Here is a 19,890-nt window from a genome sequence, read left to right as displayed (position 1 = left end):
GCAAGGAGTAGAACCTGATGTTTGGTGAAGAAAGAGATCGGAGAGGTCTGACCCACACCAGGTAGCCCTCAGAGACAGCCTGAGAAAGTCTGATACATAGCTTAGGGCTACACAATTGTCAGAGACCACCTAAGTCAGGCAGCCAGCACTTGTGTATCAGGGACCACAAATACCACCATTTTCACAAACTAACTAGACTTTCAGTGACTGCTTCCTTCTTGATGTCTTCTTCCAAACTCCCTCAGTGGCCCCAGTGTGCTTTTCAGTATTTCCACAAAAGCCAAGTTTATCATCCCTATGGCATTAGTACTTACAGCAGTCCAATGCAGCCGAAAATACTGAATTACCTCACTGAAAGCAACAGTCATGGACAAAGGGACATTAAATCATTTCTACACAAAACACACTAGAAGTATCACACATTTCTCCCCAAAAGAGTGCCTCTCAGATCCATGCTGTCTGAAGATAGTTTCCACCTCTTCATCCAAAGCAAAGGAATAAAGGCACATTCACAGCACATGACAGGCAGCCCTTACTCTTTTTCCAACTCAGAAAGCCAGAGAGGGTGCTACACATTTTCCATGCAGCCTCAAGACAATCCAGTTTCCTGAAACCACATGTTCAGGGAGAGAATGGTGCCAGCACTGTCCAAGAATAAATGCCGAGGTCAAGCCCACCAGCTGCTGGTGCTACTGGTTCCCTGCAAACCCCCTCACCATAATCATGCTGGCAGGTAATTAGCTAAACATAGACACTAACACACCACCTTACCTTATCCTGCTGTACAACAGGCATGAGAACAAGCAAATCACTGATTTGGTAAGCCCATGCAGTTCTGAAGCAATCTTTTGCACCTTCTATGCAGTTCTAAACCACCTACGAGACAACAAACCTCCTCGTCATTAAGTTTCCTGGGTTGGTAGCCAAATACAAGACAGCTTCTGGTCTTCAGAAGGCTAGAGAAGCTGTCCTGAAGGGATGAGGGGGCAGTCAGCATGGCAGCAAGGATCCCTTCCAGAGTTCTCAGCTACTCTCATTCTGTTCAGCTCCAGAACAAACCCAAAGCGTTTCTGAACAAAACTGTCACGCTGATGCCTGAAAGATGTGGGCAGTACCGAACAAGCAGATTTCATATCAAAATAAGTAATGCTTCAGGAATGTGGCATGCTTAGTCATTTCCACCTCCATTCAAAGCAACTCTAGTTATTAACTCATTTGAAGCTTCTGCATATCGTGCCATGGAATGGAGTCCCATCTTATCAAATACCTGGCAATGTACAGCACAGATCCCAAACACAGCAAGTGTCATGCTAATCTTAACTATGTGTCCAAAGGAGATTAAGTCTGACCTCTGTCATGGATCCTAAAACTTTTATATAGACAAGAAAGACATGTCTGACTCTCAATTTCCACTGTTTTTCTGAAGGGATGAAATTCCAATTCTTGAAAGTAAGTTTCTACCCATGCTAAAAAAAAATATATGTTTAAACATATAAGCTGTGAAAGCTTTCACAGCAGAGGACATACAGACAGAACCCACACTACTAAAGGCTTGCTTTTTTTAACCTGACTTACGGTAGCTAAACACGCAGGTTCGCAATATTGAAAACAGCAGTTGTCTGGGACACTACACCATGGACTGCCTACATGCCCCAGAAATGGTGCAGCTTCATGTAAGAACTCAGAACCACGGGGGGACAGAGAGAAAATTAAACACAAACACGAGTGATCCTGCAGCAGTTTCTTGGTGCAACTATCAGAAGCGAGAGTCTGTCAACAGATTTACTCCCTCCTGTTCTCACTTCTGAACCAGGTATCTAATTCCCCCGAGGCTGATGGTATCACCATAAAACCACAAACACCCTCACATTACAAAGGCCACCACAGGTGAGTGGTGTGGGGCCAGGACAACTGCCACTCGTTCCTTTGGAAAAATCTCAGCAGCATGGAAGCAGCTGCTCTAAGGGCTTTGGAGGGTGCAGTTCGAGGACAGCACTGGAAAACCTTTCAGACACGCATCCAGGTAACGCGTTCCCAAAGCAGCCAGAGCTACAGGGAACAAGGAGCCACATCCGTACAGCAAGACTGAGCTTAAGAACTTTGCTAAGCACCAGTGCACAGTACTAGGGCTCAGTGCTCCAGGGCAGGCCCTCCAGCCGGTTGTTTCAAGTAGGAACGTTTCATAAGGCTGCTACACAGCACCGTTTAATCCCCCCCAGCACACACAGCCGGCATCCCCACATGTTCTCTGCATTTACCCCCCCCCGCCCCATGACAAACTGGAACACGCAGCCAGGGCCATACATTTTAGGACAGGCTGCCCAGGAGCCTTTTTGGGTCCCTTTCTTCTCCCACCACAGGATCATCCCTGCAGGAATTTTTATTCTCTAAATGCTCGGATGGTGGACAATTCCCTCGATACCGCCTGCGAGCCCCTGAAGGGACAGCCGGCTTGACCGGTGACTGAGGGAAACACTGCAATGCTGGGGAACAACGGGGCTGCGGGTCCCGGCCAGGACGCTTCCACCGCCCCAGCAAACGGCCTGCTCGGGGCCTTCATCACCCGCCCGTGACCGAGCTGCACCCCCCCCCCCGCCCCCCTCCCGCGGGCAGGGCCCCGCCCGCGCAGCACCCGGCTCGCTCGGCAGCTGCCCCCCGCGCCGCTCTCCCTCCCCCCGCAGCAGGACCCGCACCCGCTCCTCGCCCCCCGGCCTTCCGTAGCCGCGCCACGCAGGGGCGGCACACGCCACGAGCACCCACGTGCGTTTCCCCAGGCGCTTTTCCCCGCGGCTCATCTCCTGCTCGGCACGGCTGCGCTCGCAGCGCGCAGGGGCCGGCTCGGGCGGCGCTCGGCCGGGGGGGGTGGGGGGGGCCGGTGCCCGGCGGACCGGCAGCGAGGGGGGAGCCCGGTGCTGCGCGGACAGCGCGGCGGGGAGGGGCCCCGACGGCCGCTCGAGACGGAAGAGCAGAGGTACCTGGCGCTACCCTGCCGCTTCGGACTACGGACGAGTAACCTGCCCCGCAGGAACGCTCGGTGAAGGACGGGGCGAAACGCGGGGCTGGGGCTCGTCCAGGGCAGGCCCAGCCGCCTCCCCGCCGGGCTCGGCTCCCGCTCGCTCGTCCCCCACCCGCCGCGGGAACGCTCCTGTCGCCCGCCCCGGCCCGCGCAGGGCACGGGCCCTGGAAGACTCCGCGGCCGGCAGCGCGGCGGGGCCCCGGCCGGGCACCACGGCCCCCGCCCGGCTGCGGCACACCGCTCGCCTCTGCGGCCGGGTCTCCGCGGCAGCGCCGCGGCCCGAGGCCCTCGCCGGGCCCGTGCGGTGCTGTGCGGTGCGGTGCGCGGCTCGCCCCGTCCCGTCCGCCCTCCCCGGCCCCGCACACACCCCGCGCGGAGCCGCCCGCCCGGAGCCCCGCGCTGAGGGGCGCGGCCGCCCCGCCCCGCCCCGCCGCCGCTCACCCCGCCCCGCCGCACCCCGCAGGCCGCTCCAGCTGCTGGCAGACGCCGTTTAATGGCCGGCGGCTGCCGCTGAGCTCCCGCGGCCCTGCCCGCGCCCCAGGTCCCGCCGCTGTCCGCAGGGGGCCCGGCCCCCGAGGCCCCTCCGCCGGGGCCTGCCGCCGTCCGTGCTCCTACTCGGCTTTCAGGCCCTCGGCGATGAGGTTGAGCTCGTAGCACCAGGTCTCGTAGCGGTAGGCCATGCGGATCTGAGCCACGTTTGTCTTCCGGATGTCGTTGCCTTGGGGCCCCTCCTCCTGGTAGTTCTCACCCAGGAACTTGGCTTTCTCCTGCCACACACAAGGCACGGCACCGATGTTCGCGGCCCCCTGCCAGCAGCACCCGGGGGAAACACCGGCTGCTGCCACGCAGGGCCCGGCCCCGAGCAGGCCGGCAGAGCTGCGCTCCTGGTCCCTTCAGCCGAGCCTGCCCTCCCCGGGGGACACCTACCTCATGGGACAGGCCGCACTGCAGGACGCTGTTCCTGGCGATCTCACACATGTCACAGGTGCTGAGCTTGAAGACCTGGGCAGCGATGGCGTACTCCTCCATCAAGGGCTCCTGCAGCCAAAGGCTGTGTTAGAGGGCGGCTGCTTCTGCCTGTGCAGCCCGGCTGCCCAGAGATGGCCCATCAGGCCAGACCCTCTGCAAACACCGCCGGCTCCGCTGACAAGCCAGGGCCCTGCACTCCAGCCCGTGTTCGGATAGTGAGAGGTGATGAGCTGACACAGTACCTTGGTAAAATGAAACTGCATGGGGTCATCTGTAGAAAGGGACACCATGAGGCCCTTCTGGTGGAAGTCAGGCAATGGATTCTTAGCATATTCCAGGAAGAGGCTGTTGTTGCTGAGCGGGGACATAGCAATGGGAATTTGGGCAAGGAAGTATAGATACTGCAACACTGGGCTCTGCAAAGGAGAGCAGAGTTGTCAGGTTACGGATAAAGCTGCTGTGACCTCCACCTCTTCAGGCTCACACCTCAGATCAACCCAGTTCCTCAGCCAAGAATCGGATGCACCGTGCTTGTGTCGCGCAAAAGGACAGGTAGGCAAGCTAGCAATCCTCCAGGGCTCACAGGGAGCATGAGACACCAATAGATTTGAAATCTGGATGATTTTAGACCTCAAGTGATTCCAAAGATAACAGATTTATCCAATTATAGGTCTGTAATGCTGAACCCTTTGGAAATGTAAATACATTTCACAACTACATCCCCAAACATGCCTGGGGAAACCCAGGGAATCGTGCAGTATCTGCCTGAAGCCAGGCTGTCATCTGTCAGTTGAAAACAGAGGATCAGCTGTGAACATGTTCTCCTCTGCCACTCCTGGGCTGTTCTGTGGCAGACTATTCCACTCACCTTCTTGAGGTTGAGACCATGGGAGATGTTGTCTGCTGTCATGAAGGCTGCAAGCAGATGTGTGATGGCCCCAGCTTCCCCACAGTGTGGACGGAAGAGGAATGTGTTCATACCACGCTGCCTAAGCACATGGAAGGAGGACTCAGAGCAGGTAAACAGGGTTAGGTGGCATGTGCTGTGATATCCCTTGACTTCAGGTCCAGCTCAGCCCCTGCCAGTGTGTCCCCCAATAACCCAACTTGACCTAAGAGCACATTACTTGTTCTCCTTTCTTCGCTGTGCATGCAATGAACACATCTCTACAATCCTAATGTTTTACCCTAGTCCATCACATTTGCTACTGAGGAGTGTTTGGAAATTGCTCTGGGACATGAAGCTCCAAACTACGCTGGTGGCAGAGCAAGGAGGGCCTCTGCCACCTTCTGCCAGTCCATCAGGCAGGTCTCTTAGCAGATCCTGGGCCTCACCTGCGTAGGTTGTTAAGCACCAGGATGTTGGCATACATATAGTATATATAGTAGGTATAGGATGGGTTCTTCGCAGAAGTCCACTGCTCTGGCTTTGGACTTTTAGTGGAGAACATATGTCCGCTGTGCTTGGATTCATCATCCACGCTGTCAAATCCAGTGATCTGCTTGGCAAAGTAACAAAAAAAAGCTGTATCTCAAAGCTCCCCACTTCATCGTGCCCAGGTAGGCTGCCTCAACCTGCCCCACTGCAGCTTACCATAGCTTGGCTGTAGCCCACACCCCTGCCCTACCCAGGAGCAGAATTGAGGAGTAAGGTTGCAGACCTTACTTCTCACAAACCCCTAAGCTCTATCAAGGGGTAGAAAGAAAGCTCACATTAAACCACTTCTCCAGGAGGTAAGTGGACAGCATTTCTTACAGTCCCATGGCAGCCCAGCCCAGGGAGCCTGACCTCTTCCTTCCAGCACTTCTGGACATACATCCTTTCCCAGAATGTGGCAGAAGAGCTGCAAACCCACTGATGACCCGTTCCATGTCAGGCAAAGCCAATGCCCTATTTCTTGTGCACAAACAGGAACGTGCTCACCACACCCTGATAACACCATCAGGTAACACTCACATGGCGTAGAAAGACACTCAGCTCCTTGTGGGTTTGAGGATTGACAGTTGCCTCAAACACAGGAACAAAGATATTTTCCAACATCTTCCCAAAGTGTGGGAGGAAATTCTGAGATCTGAACACATCACTGTGGACAGAGACAGGGATTAACCACTAGCAGAGGAATATGGCCCACTCTTCCCATAATCCCTTCAGGTAAAAGAATAAGTTATAGCATGCTATAAGGCGCAGTGCTCTCTCAGAACCACAGCACATACTAAATCCTAGGTACTTGGATCATCCATCTCATATTGGGGGAATAGACCCGATGCCTGTTGAACCAGCTGGCTAGCTTGTGCCACTCTTCAGCTGATCGCCCATAGATTGAGAGGCGAGGCTCCGCATACTGGTACTTGGCATCCTCCAGATCAGAGCCAACCTCCTGAGAACCAAGAGAACAGACAGTGCACAGGGATCTTCCATCCCCTGGGCACAGCAGCACCACAAATTAAGTGTTTTCTCCTGCCCTGTATTCCTACCTTGATGATGGTAGCAAAGTACTCGCCATTGATAGCATTTTCTGTCTTCAGATAGAGATCACGCAGCTCGCTGGCACCCACAGGGTTGTACTTGGCATTGAACTTGTCAAAGCGCTGGAACGTCTGCCGCCCCTGAAGTAGAGGTGATTAGGGGCGAATCCTGCAAACACAGGCTGGGTCCCAAGCATACCAGCTGGGCAGGGGCTGATCTAAAGAACCCAGAAAGCTAGGAGCTGCTGAACCCTACCACAAACACCAATGTGCAGTGTGCAGTGTGCCATGGGAGTACACGTGGAGGGGGAAAAGCTATGCCTGCAGGGGTGGATATGATATAAGGGGGGGAGAATGATATAAGAATGGTTCTACAGTAAGTGCCCTACCACTTACTGCATGGACATCCAGGGAATCCACTGTCAGGTCATACGGGTGCAGGTTGAGCTGCTGGAAAAGCTGTTTCAGGGTGAGCTGTTTGCCCTTGGAATCATAAACTACACGGTCAGCATCCACACGGTAAGATTTCTTGATAAAACGCAGAAGGTGTTTCTGGTTCATGCAGGCTGCAGCATGGATGTGTGTGTCCACCTGAGAAAGCAGAGGGACAGCTATCCAGCTTCAAGATGGGATGCTTGGGTACCACCACAGGGAGGCTAACAAACCCCTTAAGTGAGACCAAATTGTGTGGGGAGCATGGCTCAGCCCAGCCATGGCATAGGCCAAAAGCAGCCGTGTCAGTCCCATCCCATTAGCAGGCGCAATGCAGGTGTCCCAGACCTTGACTCTAACATCTACATGTCTCAGGGAGGGGCAGGTACCACGACAGCTCAGCTGCAGGGTCACTAGGGCTGTGAGTCTTGCCATTTACCTTCCGGCAGTTGTAGAAATCACGGTGGGGGTTGTTCTTCACCTCTTTCATCTCCTCCATCTCATTTAGCATTTCGTGCACCTGGAACTTGGATGAAAGGAACTTCAGGCGCCGATGAGCATAGGTCTTACTGGTAAAAGCAAAGGGCAGAACAGTGACTGGGCACAGCCGGACAAACGCACCGGGATGGAGCTTTCGCCTGAGGTGGAGGAACTCACGTTGCTCTAGCCTGCCTCCCTGCGGTGCTTCTGGCTGTATCACAGAGCTTTGCAGGAAGGTCTTGCCAGGTATGAACACACCCGCAGTGGGCGTCTCCAACCCCTGAACACTGACTTTGCTCGAGACCCCAGCCAAGATTGCTGACAAGGGCCAAGGACGCTTGGGTAGCCAGCAGGCTGCACACATGGCCAGGTGGGATCCTGAGGCCGGCCATCCCTCAACAGTGCTCCTCCAAGGCCTCTGCCATAGAGGTCTAGGTCTGGCAGAAGGTTCCTGTTCAGGCTTCCAGCCACTGGGCTGGCATCAGTGGGTTCCTCCCTCCTTTCAGGGAGAGGAAGGGGCAACTCTAGCTTTTCCCTGGCCCTCCTGTTTGGCTGCATGCAGCCGTGCTAGGCTGGGCACTTACACAGGCCCCTGTGCGATCAGGGCCAAGAGGAAGTTCATGTCATCAACGAAGTGCTCCAGGCAGGGGTAGGGCAGGTCCTTTGGCTCCTTTCTTCCAACTGCTGCCTTGTCACCATAGATGTAAACTACCCCATCCTTCATCTCAAGATGGTATCCCAGGTCCTCAGCAAGATTCCCAGTTTCAAAGGGATCTTGTCCATCCTTCAGTGGGGGGGTGAACACTGGACCAAGGGGAGAATACCATGGGGCACAGGCTGCCAGCCAAAACCCCACAAGCCTGCCGTGCTCCTCCACCCCCAACACAGGGCAGGAATAGCCCCAGCACTGTGACACAGAAGCAGCAGCCTGGGTAAGCAATCTCCCCTTGGAGCACTTCACAACCCCTTTCTGACACCTGGCTGTCCCAGGCTGAAGCAAGAGAGCAAAACCCTGCAGGTGCCTAAAAGTACCTGGGCCAGCGTCAGTTGCCCTCCAGACATCACCTTCAATAGCACGCAGGTACTGAGATGGCGTCCTGGGGAATCTCTGCACAGACTTCTGCATGTATTTCTCCCGAATGCAGAGGGCACGGTACAGGCCTTTGCAGACAACTTCAAAATCTTCAACTGTCACCTGCAATAGAGCTTTTGTTGAATGCAACCACACAACAGGAACCCAGCTGCTTGTGAGAGACCCTGGTGCATCAAAATGCAAAGAGTACAGCTATGTTTACAGCAAGCTGCAATCATTCCCTCCTTCCCACTGCTCTGCCTGAGCAGGACAAAGAAGGGATGATGGGCAAAGTCTTGAATATGGCAAAGGGAAGTTCCTCATGCCAGAACAAATGAATTTCAGCTGTCATCTCCTCTTACATTCCTCACCTCAAGCTGTAGCTGGCACTGAAATGGAAGCCAGGCCTGGGCAGAACACTGGAAGCTATTTTTGGAGCCCAGGCTGAAAACTGAAGCATGACCAACAACATACACTGAGCCAGTATGTCAAGAATTTGTGATTTACTGCACAGACAAGTGTTTTGGGCATTTAAGATTGGCCAGACTGGAGCAGCATGACAGAATACCAAGCAGTAGCTGCAGCTAGGCGCAGTCATGGCAGAAGGAATGTGCCTGTGCATGGATGGAGTTTCAGCTTCCCCTAACGGCTCCTCTGCTATGCAGCTCCAAGCTGAGCACCCTGTCCCAGCCCAGGAGGGGGCAATCTGCCATCAGCATCTCTTAAGCAGCACAAACACAACAGGAGGCTGTGGAAGAAAGGAGGAGGAGAAGGGGGAATGAGGACAAGCTGTGCTAACAGTGCTGTCCAACAAGTTCCAGGTGACCCTGCTTGAGCAGTAGGGTTGGACAAGATGACCTCCGGAGATCCTTTGCAACTTCAACCAGTCTGTGATTCTGCAATGTGTGCACAGGTCTCAGAAAGGCGTAGCTGTGTGCAAGCTGGAGCAGGCTGCAGCAGAATGAGCATCTCCGACCCTTCCGTGCCCTCCCCCACTGTACAGAGAATCTCATGGGAAGCACGCAGCATCCCCAGAGACTCCTTAGGGAATTCAGTTCAAGATCCTCCAGGGATGCAGCAGGACACCGTTAGATGCTTATGAGACACAAATAGAGCTGGAAGACACAGACTGTCCCCACTGCACCTGGTGAAGACTCCTGTGACAATTGGCACTCAGGAGGGCCAGGCAAGGACTAGGTGAGGTGATAATCAGCATGGGGAAGTTGAATAGCCATGCAAGTACCTACCCCAGAGGCATAATCCCCTGTGATCTGTACCCTCTGGAAGTCAGGCACCGCTTGGTACAGGGGGGAGGTAGAGATGACCTCATCAATAGTGGACAGCCTGGTTATAGACTTCTGAGCAACAGGGAGTGCCAGTGCAATTGTCTTCAGGCGGAGCATGCGCTTCCTCCTGCCAGGGAGGAAAGCCTCAGGCAAACAGCCCTGACTCCGTGGCCACACACAGGTCAGGGGCACTTACCAGTCACGTTCCAGCTGTGCACAACATCAACCATCTCACTGGTGCTTTCTGAGCACCTTGAACAGACACTGCCAAGAGCAGAAGCTACAGCACACTAAGTGGCCACAGACTTTCAAAAGCACACGCAGTCTTTGGAGGTTGCACCTTTCCAGAGAAAGGTCTCCCAGCTCTCCAGCAGAGCTGTGGCCACTGTGGTGCTAGTGCTGAGGTAACAGGCCAAGGGTGTCTTTCTGTCCATCAGTGGGAACACTTGGAAAGGAAACCCTGAAGCACCTGACAGATGCTCTGGGATTACCAAGGAAGTAACCCATTGTGGCTGTCGTGAACTGTTTTCACAGACCTTGATTTATGTTCCCCCTGCTTTCTTCCAGTTCTGGCTGGGGATGAGCAGACACTGCTCCACTCCCTCTCCCCTACTACCCTGGTTGTTGCTCACCGCTTTTCTGCTGTGGAGGAACTCTCCTGAAGCATCATGTGTGTTCTCATCTCCTGGCGCGAGATGGGGCAGACCTCTTCCACATCAAAAGGAGAGATCTCTTGCCTGATCGCCTCATCTTTCACCTCAGAGGCAAAGACCTTCTCTGCGAAGGAGCGCATTGCCTCATCCATCTCTGCAAGGAGAAAGAGCAGGATGCAGGGTCACACAGGCACCTGGCTCCCAGCCACCCCAACAGGAAGGTGCTCCTTGCCGTCAGCTTAGAGCTCAGTTCTCATCTCCTTAATACACCACCACCTCCACCCCACCTGGGAGACTCTGAGCACCCTCCAAACTTTTCAACAAGCTTACAGGGCCTGTCCCACACATTGTGGACCGGAGACATACCTAGAGATCCGCAGCACACCGGAAAAGGTAAACACAACCCACAGTCTGACAGTAGCACAAAAAGGCTGAGAAAGAAGCCACTTTCCACTCCTTGGGAAGGACACTTAGGAGACTATGCACCGGGGGAAGAGGAAAAGACTGGCAGAGCCCTTGTAACTCCAGGAAGTCCAAGGCCCACTTGTTCCACAAGGCATCCAAGCAGGATGAAGACAGAGGTGGACATGGAGATGGACAAAGCTGGCAGCCAAAATAGTTCCTGGCATCACAAGGCAGCTGAATAGCTCCTAGCTAGGGTACCAACGTGTGGCCTAGACCCCCCTCAGCCCATCACATTCAGCATCCTGCAAAGGTGCCAGATAACATGGCTCTATGAAAAGTCCCCATGGACACAAGGTTGGTTGGAGTTTTAGGGAGCAGAAGAGGGTAGTTAAAAGCCTTTCTACTGCCAGCAAAATACCATAAAACAAGAACCCAAGGGCTCTTCTGGGAACATCTCCTCAAAGCGCACACTTGCATAGCAGCATATGGACACTAGCTGAGCAGGTTTCACTGGCAGTTGGCAGCTCAGCATGAAGCATAGTGAAGATCGATGCTGAAAGAAGGGCACGTGGGACCACACCATTGACATGTCCAACAGGACATCGTGGTCAGCAGGTGAGGACCAAAGCAGAAAGGACTGACATGCATGACAGAAATATGCTACACCTAAAAGAGATTTTCAGCATTGAACCTATCCAACTTCTGCTCCCACAGGGTCTTGTGGGGGAACAAAACAGCATACTCCTGAGTTTACAGTTCCGAGGTCCTAGCAGTAGGTTAGTTGGGAAACATAACACAGTGGCTTCCTTTCCTGCTACCATATGTTAAGGCAAAGGGGTTTGTGCTGAGCTGTAAACACATGGGCAAATTTTGGCACTAGGTCCATTTCTCAGCAGTGCAATGTCGCAAAACCAAGATTTCAGTAATAAATGGTTGGTGTTGACACACATGGCCTTAGCAAACAAAGTAGGAAGACAAGGGCAGGGACATCGTACTCTGGGTTTCAGCCTGAGTAAAGGAGGTGAAGCATTGAATCTGTTCCCTTATGGATCAAATCCACTAGGAGCAGGATGCATTTAAAAAAAGTTAATTTAGGCTGGATCTCTGTTTAGGAAAAAAAAAAAGCGTGAATAGGCGCAAGGGAAATTGCAGAGCATTTCTCCTCCTGCCACAGAGGAAAGCAGTCCTCTAAGCAGGAGCTTGGGGGTGCTAGGACAGTATTTAACAAAAAGCAGCTTCATGTACCAAGGGACCTGAAGTTCCAAACCATTCCATGAAACAGTGAGGGGCACAACAGGCACTGCTGAGAAATAGCATCTTCTTGAACTGCTAAAAGTTCACCATGATCATGTAACTGCTGTTTGTTTCCAGTGATCATGTCTGGACAGTAACACAGCAGAACATTTAAAAACGAAAACAACAATACTCACCTTTCTCTTCTGCTGTTTGAGATGAAACAGAAACAAAACAAAAACAGATGTGATAAGCCCTTAAAAATCTAAACCTTTTTGCCTAATCATCAAATCAGTGATTTAAAAGGGACTGGTGAAGTACAAGTTTAGGCAAAGCCTTCCACTTACAAAAGAAAGAATAGTACTTGTCACTTTTTACACTACAAGGATGTAATTTCAGTATTCACTGTGCCATGATAATAGCTTCAGCACTATGCGCGTAGATGAACCACATTGCGAATGCCATCCAACTGAGGCTCTTTTACAGAGCTCAGATCTGGCTACTGCCTTACAGTAAGCTCTGGGTTTCCCTGCAGCTGTCCAAGGGGAAGAATATTTTCTAGAACCTAGATCATCTCAGTCAACATTACAAGCAACTACCAGATACCTACTCATCTAATAGGACCCAGCTGTCTTGGAAGGTCTTCCCCTACACCTCTGTTCAGGGACAGGGATGCAGAAGAGCACAGAAATGACTTAAGAGGGCAAAACAGCATTCTCCTACCTCAACAAAAGAGCAAACATTTTAGTGACTCAGTGCTAGGGCTGCTTTGCTATCTGCTTTTTTTTGGCCGTGACCCACCACCCTTTATGAAGATCAGGATGGATAGTGATTTCAAACATAATGTTTCTCTTTCATCCTCCTGCCACCTATTGTCACATCTCCACTTATTCACCAACAGGATCAGACAGCTGAGACACTGCAGCTCCACAGATTTTTCACTCCTGGTCTTACAGGGTGGCGTTGACATTTTGAGGGTGCTGCTCATGCCCTTTCCATCTGACCCTGAAAATTCAGACCTGGGTTCTGGCATCACAGCCCCCAGCTGCTGATTTTCCAAAGTCCAGCCTGCATTTGCAGTTCAAATGTGTCCAGTGCTGGTATTTGAACTCCATGTATTCATTTGCAAACTAAGTATCCCAGAAATGCCTAGTGTGACCTTTCATTTCTTTAGTGGATGAAAAATACACTCATGAAGGTCAACAAACTCCCACTGATGTTTCAGGGCACGGCTTTAATACCAGCTTCACTTACCAGGACATATCTGTCACACAACAGAGCACTGCAATTCTAAACATGCTCTTTCTTATCAGACCTATTCGGTGCTTATGTTCTTCAGGGCTTTGTAATGGCAGCCACATGCCCTTGTGTGCTGCTCTGCAAGGCCTGACCAGCCCTACTCCTGATACCCAGGAGGCTTCCCACCCCCTGGGGACTGCAGCACCCCAAGTCTTCTGAGCTTAGCCAGGTTGACTGGAGGAGACTCCTGAAACCCCTTTGACCCCTTCTACAACGATTTGATATCAGGCTACGGCAGGGTGGACGATATTATTCTTCAGCATGAGCAGGGCAAGATTTAAGCAATACCACCATTATTTTGCTGCACTATCCAAAAATGCCTCCATGCAGGAAGAAAATGCTCAAAGACCGACCCCATCTCAGTCCCCTGAACCAGAAAGACAACACACTACCCAAAATCTCAGAGGCTGTAAGCTAATGAGCCTGCCCTGGTGCTCCCTGTCTCACTGCTTGCTTTCAGACCTACCTGGAATTTTCACCCGTGACATCTTTGCAGCAAGTTTGCAGAACCCCAAGTAACACCCTGCTGTAACAGAGCACAAGTAGCTGACTGAGTGCACAGCAGCCTAACTTATTTTACTGCTTTCCCTTCCCTGTAATTAGACTCTCCCACTTTAAAAGGAGAAGGGAGGTGAACTGCAGGACTATTTAAAGTGCAGCCACAAGCACTTCCACTGAAACAGGTGAAACCAGGGCTCAAATTTAAGTTAGGCTTTCATTTCACATTTAGTAGAGTTTTGCCTGTTGTCTGGCCAGACTGCCACCTCCCAGGAAAATGTGAGAATATGCAAGTCAGTCTCTTAAGAGAGACTAAAACTGATGCCTTCCATGTTAAACCAATGATTTAGAGGAAATCCCTAAGGCACAGGGCTGATATTTTCATCAGAACAGGAGCTGTGGACCAAAAAGGTAGGTACACATGATGTGGTCTAAGCAACTACTGTCCCATTCATAGAAGATTTTTCCTGAGAGAAATATCTACTCGAAAGACTGGATTTTAGCTGCAGGAGTTGAACGTGTCCTCACATCTTCTCAGGTATATAAAATGGGAGGAAAGAAAAAAAATTGTAGGGAGCTACAAGGTATGATTTTGTTCCTAATTTTTTTCAGGAACTGCCTTTATATAACTTTGTATTATAGCAAAGTGGTTTTCAGTCAGCTGGCAAGCCCACGTGTCACCTACCTCTGTAAGTGATGAACCATAACCAAGGCTTACCTTGCAGTGACCACTACTTTGCACAATCCAAGCTGTGCCAAAAAACTCCCCTAAACTACACAAGGTGGCTTGGATTTGAAAGAGCAGAGTATCAGTTTGTGAAGTGCCTCTTAATGGCTAGTTTTAAGCAGATTCCTTCTAGCATACTGGCAGCCTGGACTGTACCCAGTCCTTTAGGATCTCCTCATGAAGTTGGAAAACAGCTCCTGCTTGAAGAAAATGGCCAGAATTTGTACTGCATATTGCCAAGGCGGCTCTGAGCTTGTCTCAGCTTCCTGGTGGGCAGCGGTGAGCCTAAACAGATCAGGATACAATGGTTTTCATTTGAAACAGGGCCTTTTCTTGTTTGTTTATACTTCACTTCTTGATGGATTTGATAGACTATATTGGGATCAGGACAAATCAAGCAAAGCATTCAGGCCGTAGGTTATCACAGTCCTGCTGATGATTTAAAATGTGACTTCGGTCCCAACAGAGATGGGAACAAATAATCAGCACCCCTGGAAAAGACAATATTGTCTGGAATTGCATATACGTTAAGTGCTTCCTGTGCTATATTTTGTAGGAACGGCTAAGAAAAGGTCTTGTCTCAGAAGATGGCTGGTATAAGAGAAAGAATTGCTTGTCTAAGACATAGAGTATGAAATAAAGCAAAAGTCATAGATTTTGTTCATGGGGTGCATGAGAAACTTGTGGCACAACCAGTCAGTCAAGTAAGATGAGCTGGGACTTTGCTCTGCATCTCCAGCTGAGATGATTTCCAAAGCATCCAGAAATTCTCTCTGGAAGAACACTTCTTGATGTGCATAATTTTAAGACATGCTGGGTTACAATTAGGAAATTCTCCATAACTCAGGGAGTTTAACCCCATTTCCCAGATATTCCCCAAGAATATCAGTTGATTTTCCTCCCCAGCAAGCAGAGGTGCAGCCAACAGGGCAAACCTGGGATGCTGTTACAGTCTTGATCTGTAATAATACCCAGTCTCTTTTCTCAGACTGACAAGAGTCTTCACTTTCTGAATTATTCTTGTTACTCATTTACCGGTTTGCCCCAAACTGCGTTATTGTTCAACTATTCCATTTAAGATCAATAAAAGCTATGTCCTGGTTGTTTGCTCTGCCACAAGGATTAGACCTGTCCCCAACCTTTTTTAGACATATCAAGGCCTTGAGATTCACATCTGAAACCAAAGATAACCTTTAGGGTGCAGAGGTTACCTTCTTCAAGAGGTCTCTTGATCCCCTGGCTGTTTAAATCACAGGGTCAAATTAGTTGGGTTCATGGTAGAAATATGAGTAAAGGTTGGGTATGCTGAGCTAAAGTTAGAACTACAGCCTCTTTAAACTGAGGTATTGAATGCAAGCAGGGCATCTCCCCAGTTGTTTTTAGCTGGAAAGTGATTCACACCCAGAGGCTTTAGAGGTGTTCTGAAAAACAAAACAAAACCCCATACTTTATCTCTGAAATGCCTTCATTCTGCCTAGATTCACTCAAAGAAAAATAGCCAAACATGCCAGGAATTTGGCAGCTCAGGGTATTTAGCAAACTCTTCCTCCAATCTGCCTAGCAGAGCAGCTCTATCAGAGGGGTTGCTGTCCAAAAAGTCTACAGGCAAGTTTTGCTAGCAAATGATTTCAATTCCTGAAGAGGAGAAGTATTAACAGAGGAATGTGACATGGAAACTCACAAGTGCACTTCTTGATGTGCTTGCATTAAGGAGCCTCAAAAGTTTCTTCTCTCCTCACATTGCTCTTACTCATCCCCTGCACAGATTCTTCTAGGGCTGCTTAAATCAGCCTCTGCTCCAACATGGAACAAAAGTCGGAGTCCTTTGATAAGATGGGAAATAGCTTCTAGTAACAGATTGTTACAGATAATTATAAGGTAGAAAAACTTCCCTAATTAGCCAAGAAAAGCCTCTCTTTTAAGCATCCATCTGTACCATGATTCTGAATCTCGCATGGAACAGGCAACAACTAATGCAGCTACACAATACAAGGAGTTTTATACCTAGCATAGAACAAGAATCTGCATCAAGGGAAGGGGATCTTTCGGGCAACGGAAGAAGTGCTTTTCAAAGGTAAACTTCACCAGCGCTTCTTCAGCTCCAGGCCCTTAGCACGTGATAACTTTAATCAACGCGGGACAGCACCTGCTGCTTTACTGTAAGTTACTTTTTCTCAGAATGCAGCCCCATGCCAGGATGGGCAACAACTTTTCCATAGAAACTAGTACCAGCTGGGGCCAGTCTCATCATGACTGGCTACCTATAGCTGCTCAGGGAAGGAGGAAAAAAAAAAAAAAAAGGAAACAAGGTTACTGTTTTAATGCCATTCACTTTTATTTATGGAAATACCAAATAACTCGTAGCTAAGCTGGAATTCCTGTGATACTGAGGATGGTAAAAATGGCTGGAATACTCAGCAATGAGAACAGTTGGGGATTCACTGCTAAGGAAACGTCAGGTCCAGCAGACTCTAATCTGAGCATCCACAATTCACAGCTCTGGATTGCGACACGGAGGCTAAAGGTGCAAGAAGGCAGCGTCTCCATCCAACCTTGCAGCGTCTCTAGACTCCCAACACTCCTGAGTGTGTGGAAACCAGCCAGCACACACAAAGGGAGCTGAAAAACCCAAGCTCACATGTATGATTCTTCATTTATTTTCAAGTGCTTTACAATAGCTGCACTGTGATTTTGTGAAGTCTTCTGTGACTAAGAGTCTATTTTTCAGTTCCTTACATAGAAAACAGATTGGACTCTGGGTTCCAGAGGCCTGCCACCATGTCTTAGTAGCACATTTACAGTGGTCCAATACAATTTGCCTTATGCAGGAGAAAAGCCAATATAGAACTATTTCAGAAGACTGAGTTAAGCAATGTAAAAGCCTAACAAAGAGCATGATCTGGACACAGCAGGAACTTTATAGCTGATTTCAGTCATAGGACATGAAGTGAATAAATCTTCTCTCACCTTTTGTTGCTCTTAGGAAGCATCTTTTTCAAGGACAAAGTCAACAAAAAAGTTATGATGGATCACACTGCAAACAAAGACAAAACTAAAGCAAGAAGCACGACAACAGACTAGTGAAGTCATTAAAATTGGGCTCTGGAACAAGCCTATAGTATGTCTCAAAGCCTGCCTCACCCCTTACTGGTGTGATAGTGGACATACATAACACGGCTGTTCATGCTGCATTACGGAATCAATGACCTGAGTAAATCTAAACCCTGTAAAGAAAGCAGATAGCACCGATAAGCCTTCTGAAAGGCAGTTATGTGATCCCGCCCCCAGCTCACTACCACAAAAGAAACAACCAAAGAATTCACAAAGTTTATTCTTTAAAAAAGTTATTTAAGAAGCAAAATAATTTACTCCAAACCAACAGAGATGCATTACTGAAAGCAGATAATTACACAAAGTAACAACAAATTAGCCCTTGGATTAAAAAAAAAAAAAAAGTCCACATCCCAACAGTATCCAGCCATCCCGGAGGCTGCACACAGTCACTTAGGGTTGCAGGGTAATGAAGGACTAAGTACAGGATTAGAACGCGATACAAACCTTCTTTAATCTCCCTCCCCCCACAGGCTTGAAATTGCTTGAAATCCAGTTCTTTCTACATCACTTAACTGTGCTAAAAAACGTGTCTACTTCAGCATCATGGTTACCATCCGAAGTGTTTCTGATGTCAATGAAAACAAAATCTGAACAATGCTTTTTGAACAAGACCATGGAGTAGGGCACTAACATTAACCAGCCACGGTGTTACACTATCTTGTTAAATGGCTGTTCTCGGTCAACAGTAACAAACATTTTTACAATTAGTTGCACTGGTAATTTTTGAACAAGAACATTACACATTTTTTAAAATATTTTACCTCAAGGCTGTTTATGGCCTGTTCTTATTAGGATAATGAAGTTAGCTTAGTACTAACAGTGTAGTGCTGTTAGTTCAAAATAAGAACATTTGGACTGAATCTACAAAACCATTTCTAGGGAACCGTCTCGTGCAAAAACTTGTGTGCTTACCTTGTAAATTATTTTTCCAAAAGTTTTTTAGGGTTTGGTCCTTCCACAGTGCTCTACGAGTTGCCACCAAAATCACAGTAACATTTGGCTGACCATCCACAAGCTGCTGTTAAATATTTTTTTAAAAGCCAGTTGCATTTTATACCTGAAAATCACAGCTAGCAAAGCCCTGATTAAAGAACTGCATCAGACTCAAGTTGTTCCCGGCAAACACACCGCTTTCCCAAGTCCAACTTAACACCATCAACAGATGTTAATTGAGCAAGCTGTAAAATGGGTATTACCATATACCCTGGAAAGTTCTAAGAAATCTTAACACCTCAACTGAAAGGGCACATAGAACAGAACAAAGAAGGGCCAGAGTTGTGCTCCAGCATGAGATAGTGTGGGTTTCCCTTCTGGTCTGCTCATGCCCTGTCACAGATCGCAGCTCAGCATGAACATGCAGGGACTCAGGACACAAAACTTTTTTTCTGTTGGCACTGAAACCTCTCTGATAGCAAATCATCTGCTTACATGTTGCTCAAACATCACAAGGGTTGCATGGGAGTGGGACAGAACACAGCTCCATAAAGAAGTGTCTCTAGCAGTAGGTTGTGCTAGACATAAGAACCTTACATTGAATGTTTGCATTCATCTATCTGGCGAAACTAAAAGGCAAGGGTAGCACTTGACATTGCCTCGTCCCAGAACTTCAGAAAGGGTTTCAGCTGTTCTGTTTAAAAGTACTGACTCCCAGACCCAAACCCATAAGAAGATGGCTCCTCAGACTTGACTTTTGCCCTAACGCATCATGTGATGCATATCCATTATGTACTGCCAGGGACCTTCACTGACTGCAATAACTCATATATATGTGTATATATACACGGCTGGAAACCAAGTACAGTCATTTACTTCGTGCTCATAACTGGTACAAAACCTGATCTTGTAAAACCACTTAATAGATTTGAACCAAAAATATCATAGATTGGAGTACCACCCATGTAAGTTAGCTCTACAGCATCCTGAAAGCTGATGCATGATCCCTCTGGTTCCAACAGTAAAATACTTGCTGACCAAGTACCTGCTTTACAGGCCTCCTTCCCTTTTAAAATTTTATACAGCCCAAGAGAAAGAGAACACCTAAGAGAAAGTAGATTCAGTTGCCAGCTCCCATATGATTTTGAGAATTCACAAATTCTGAAGTTCCAGCTAGTACACTTTTAATGACATGTAGAACATGCCAAACAATGTAGAAAGTTATGATGAATCCATATCAAAAGGAATGTTTAATTTTCACACCTGACCACACAGCCTTCAAACACCAACTGCCAGCTGCAAAACAC

The 19,890-nt window shown here is 49.2% G+C and overlaps 2 protein-coding genes across 3 annotated transcripts in view; both read right to left on the bottom strand.

Moving 5' to 3' along the window:
• DENND2C (DENN domain containing 2C) overlaps nt 1–908 on the bottom strand; it is a 20,865-nt gene extending 19,957 nt beyond the window's left edge. Inside the window, exon 1 of the mRNA XM_083812898.1 lies at nt 772–908. Within this exon, the coding sequence (XP_083669024.1) occupies nt 772–795 (24 nt within the window). The 5' untranslated portion in view covers nt 796–908. The remainder of the gene's footprint in view (nt 1–771) is intronic.
• AMPD1 (adenosine monophosphate deaminase 1) overlaps nt 1–19,890 on the bottom strand; it is a 22,493-nt gene extending 2,603 nt beyond the window's left edge. The window contains exons 1-14 of one of the 2 annotated variants that reach the window (XM_083812899.1): nt 10,354–19,890; nt 9,683–9,848; nt 8,396–8,558; nt 7,948–8,167; nt 7,323–7,452; nt 6,848–7,042; nt 6,461–6,592; nt 6,200–6,363; nt 5,943–6,069; nt 5,321–5,484; nt 4,854–4,974; nt 4,228–4,401; nt 3,944–4,054; nt 3,632–3,783 (exon numbers count right to left, since the gene is read on the bottom strand). In XM_083812899.1, the coding sequence (XP_083669025.1) occupies nt 3,632–3,783; nt 3,944–4,054; nt 4,228–4,401; nt 4,854–4,974; nt 5,321–5,484; nt 5,943–6,069; nt 6,200–6,363; nt 6,461–6,592; nt 6,848–7,042; nt 7,323–7,452; nt 7,948–8,167; nt 8,396–8,558; nt 9,683–9,848; nt 10,354–10,526 (2,192 nt within the window). In that variant the 5' untranslated portion in view covers nt 10,527–19,890. Of the gene's footprint in view, nt 1–3,631; nt 3,784–3,943; nt 4,402–4,853; nt 4,975–5,320; nt 5,485–5,942; nt 6,070–6,199; nt 6,364–6,460; nt 6,593–6,847; nt 7,043–7,322; nt 7,453–7,947; nt 8,559–9,682; nt 9,849–10,353 lie in introns of those variants that run through there. The other variant, XR_014575692.1, reaches the window with a different exon arrangement.

The sequence above is a fragment of the Anser anser genome (assembly GCF_964211835.1).
Source record: "Anser anser genome assembly, chromosome: 27".
Lineage (NCBI taxonomy): Eukaryota > Metazoa > Chordata > Aves > Anseriformes > Anatidae > Anser > Anser anser.
The sequence above is the reverse complement of the archived record's forward strand: the minus strand, read 5'-3'. Positions and strand labels throughout refer to the sequence as shown.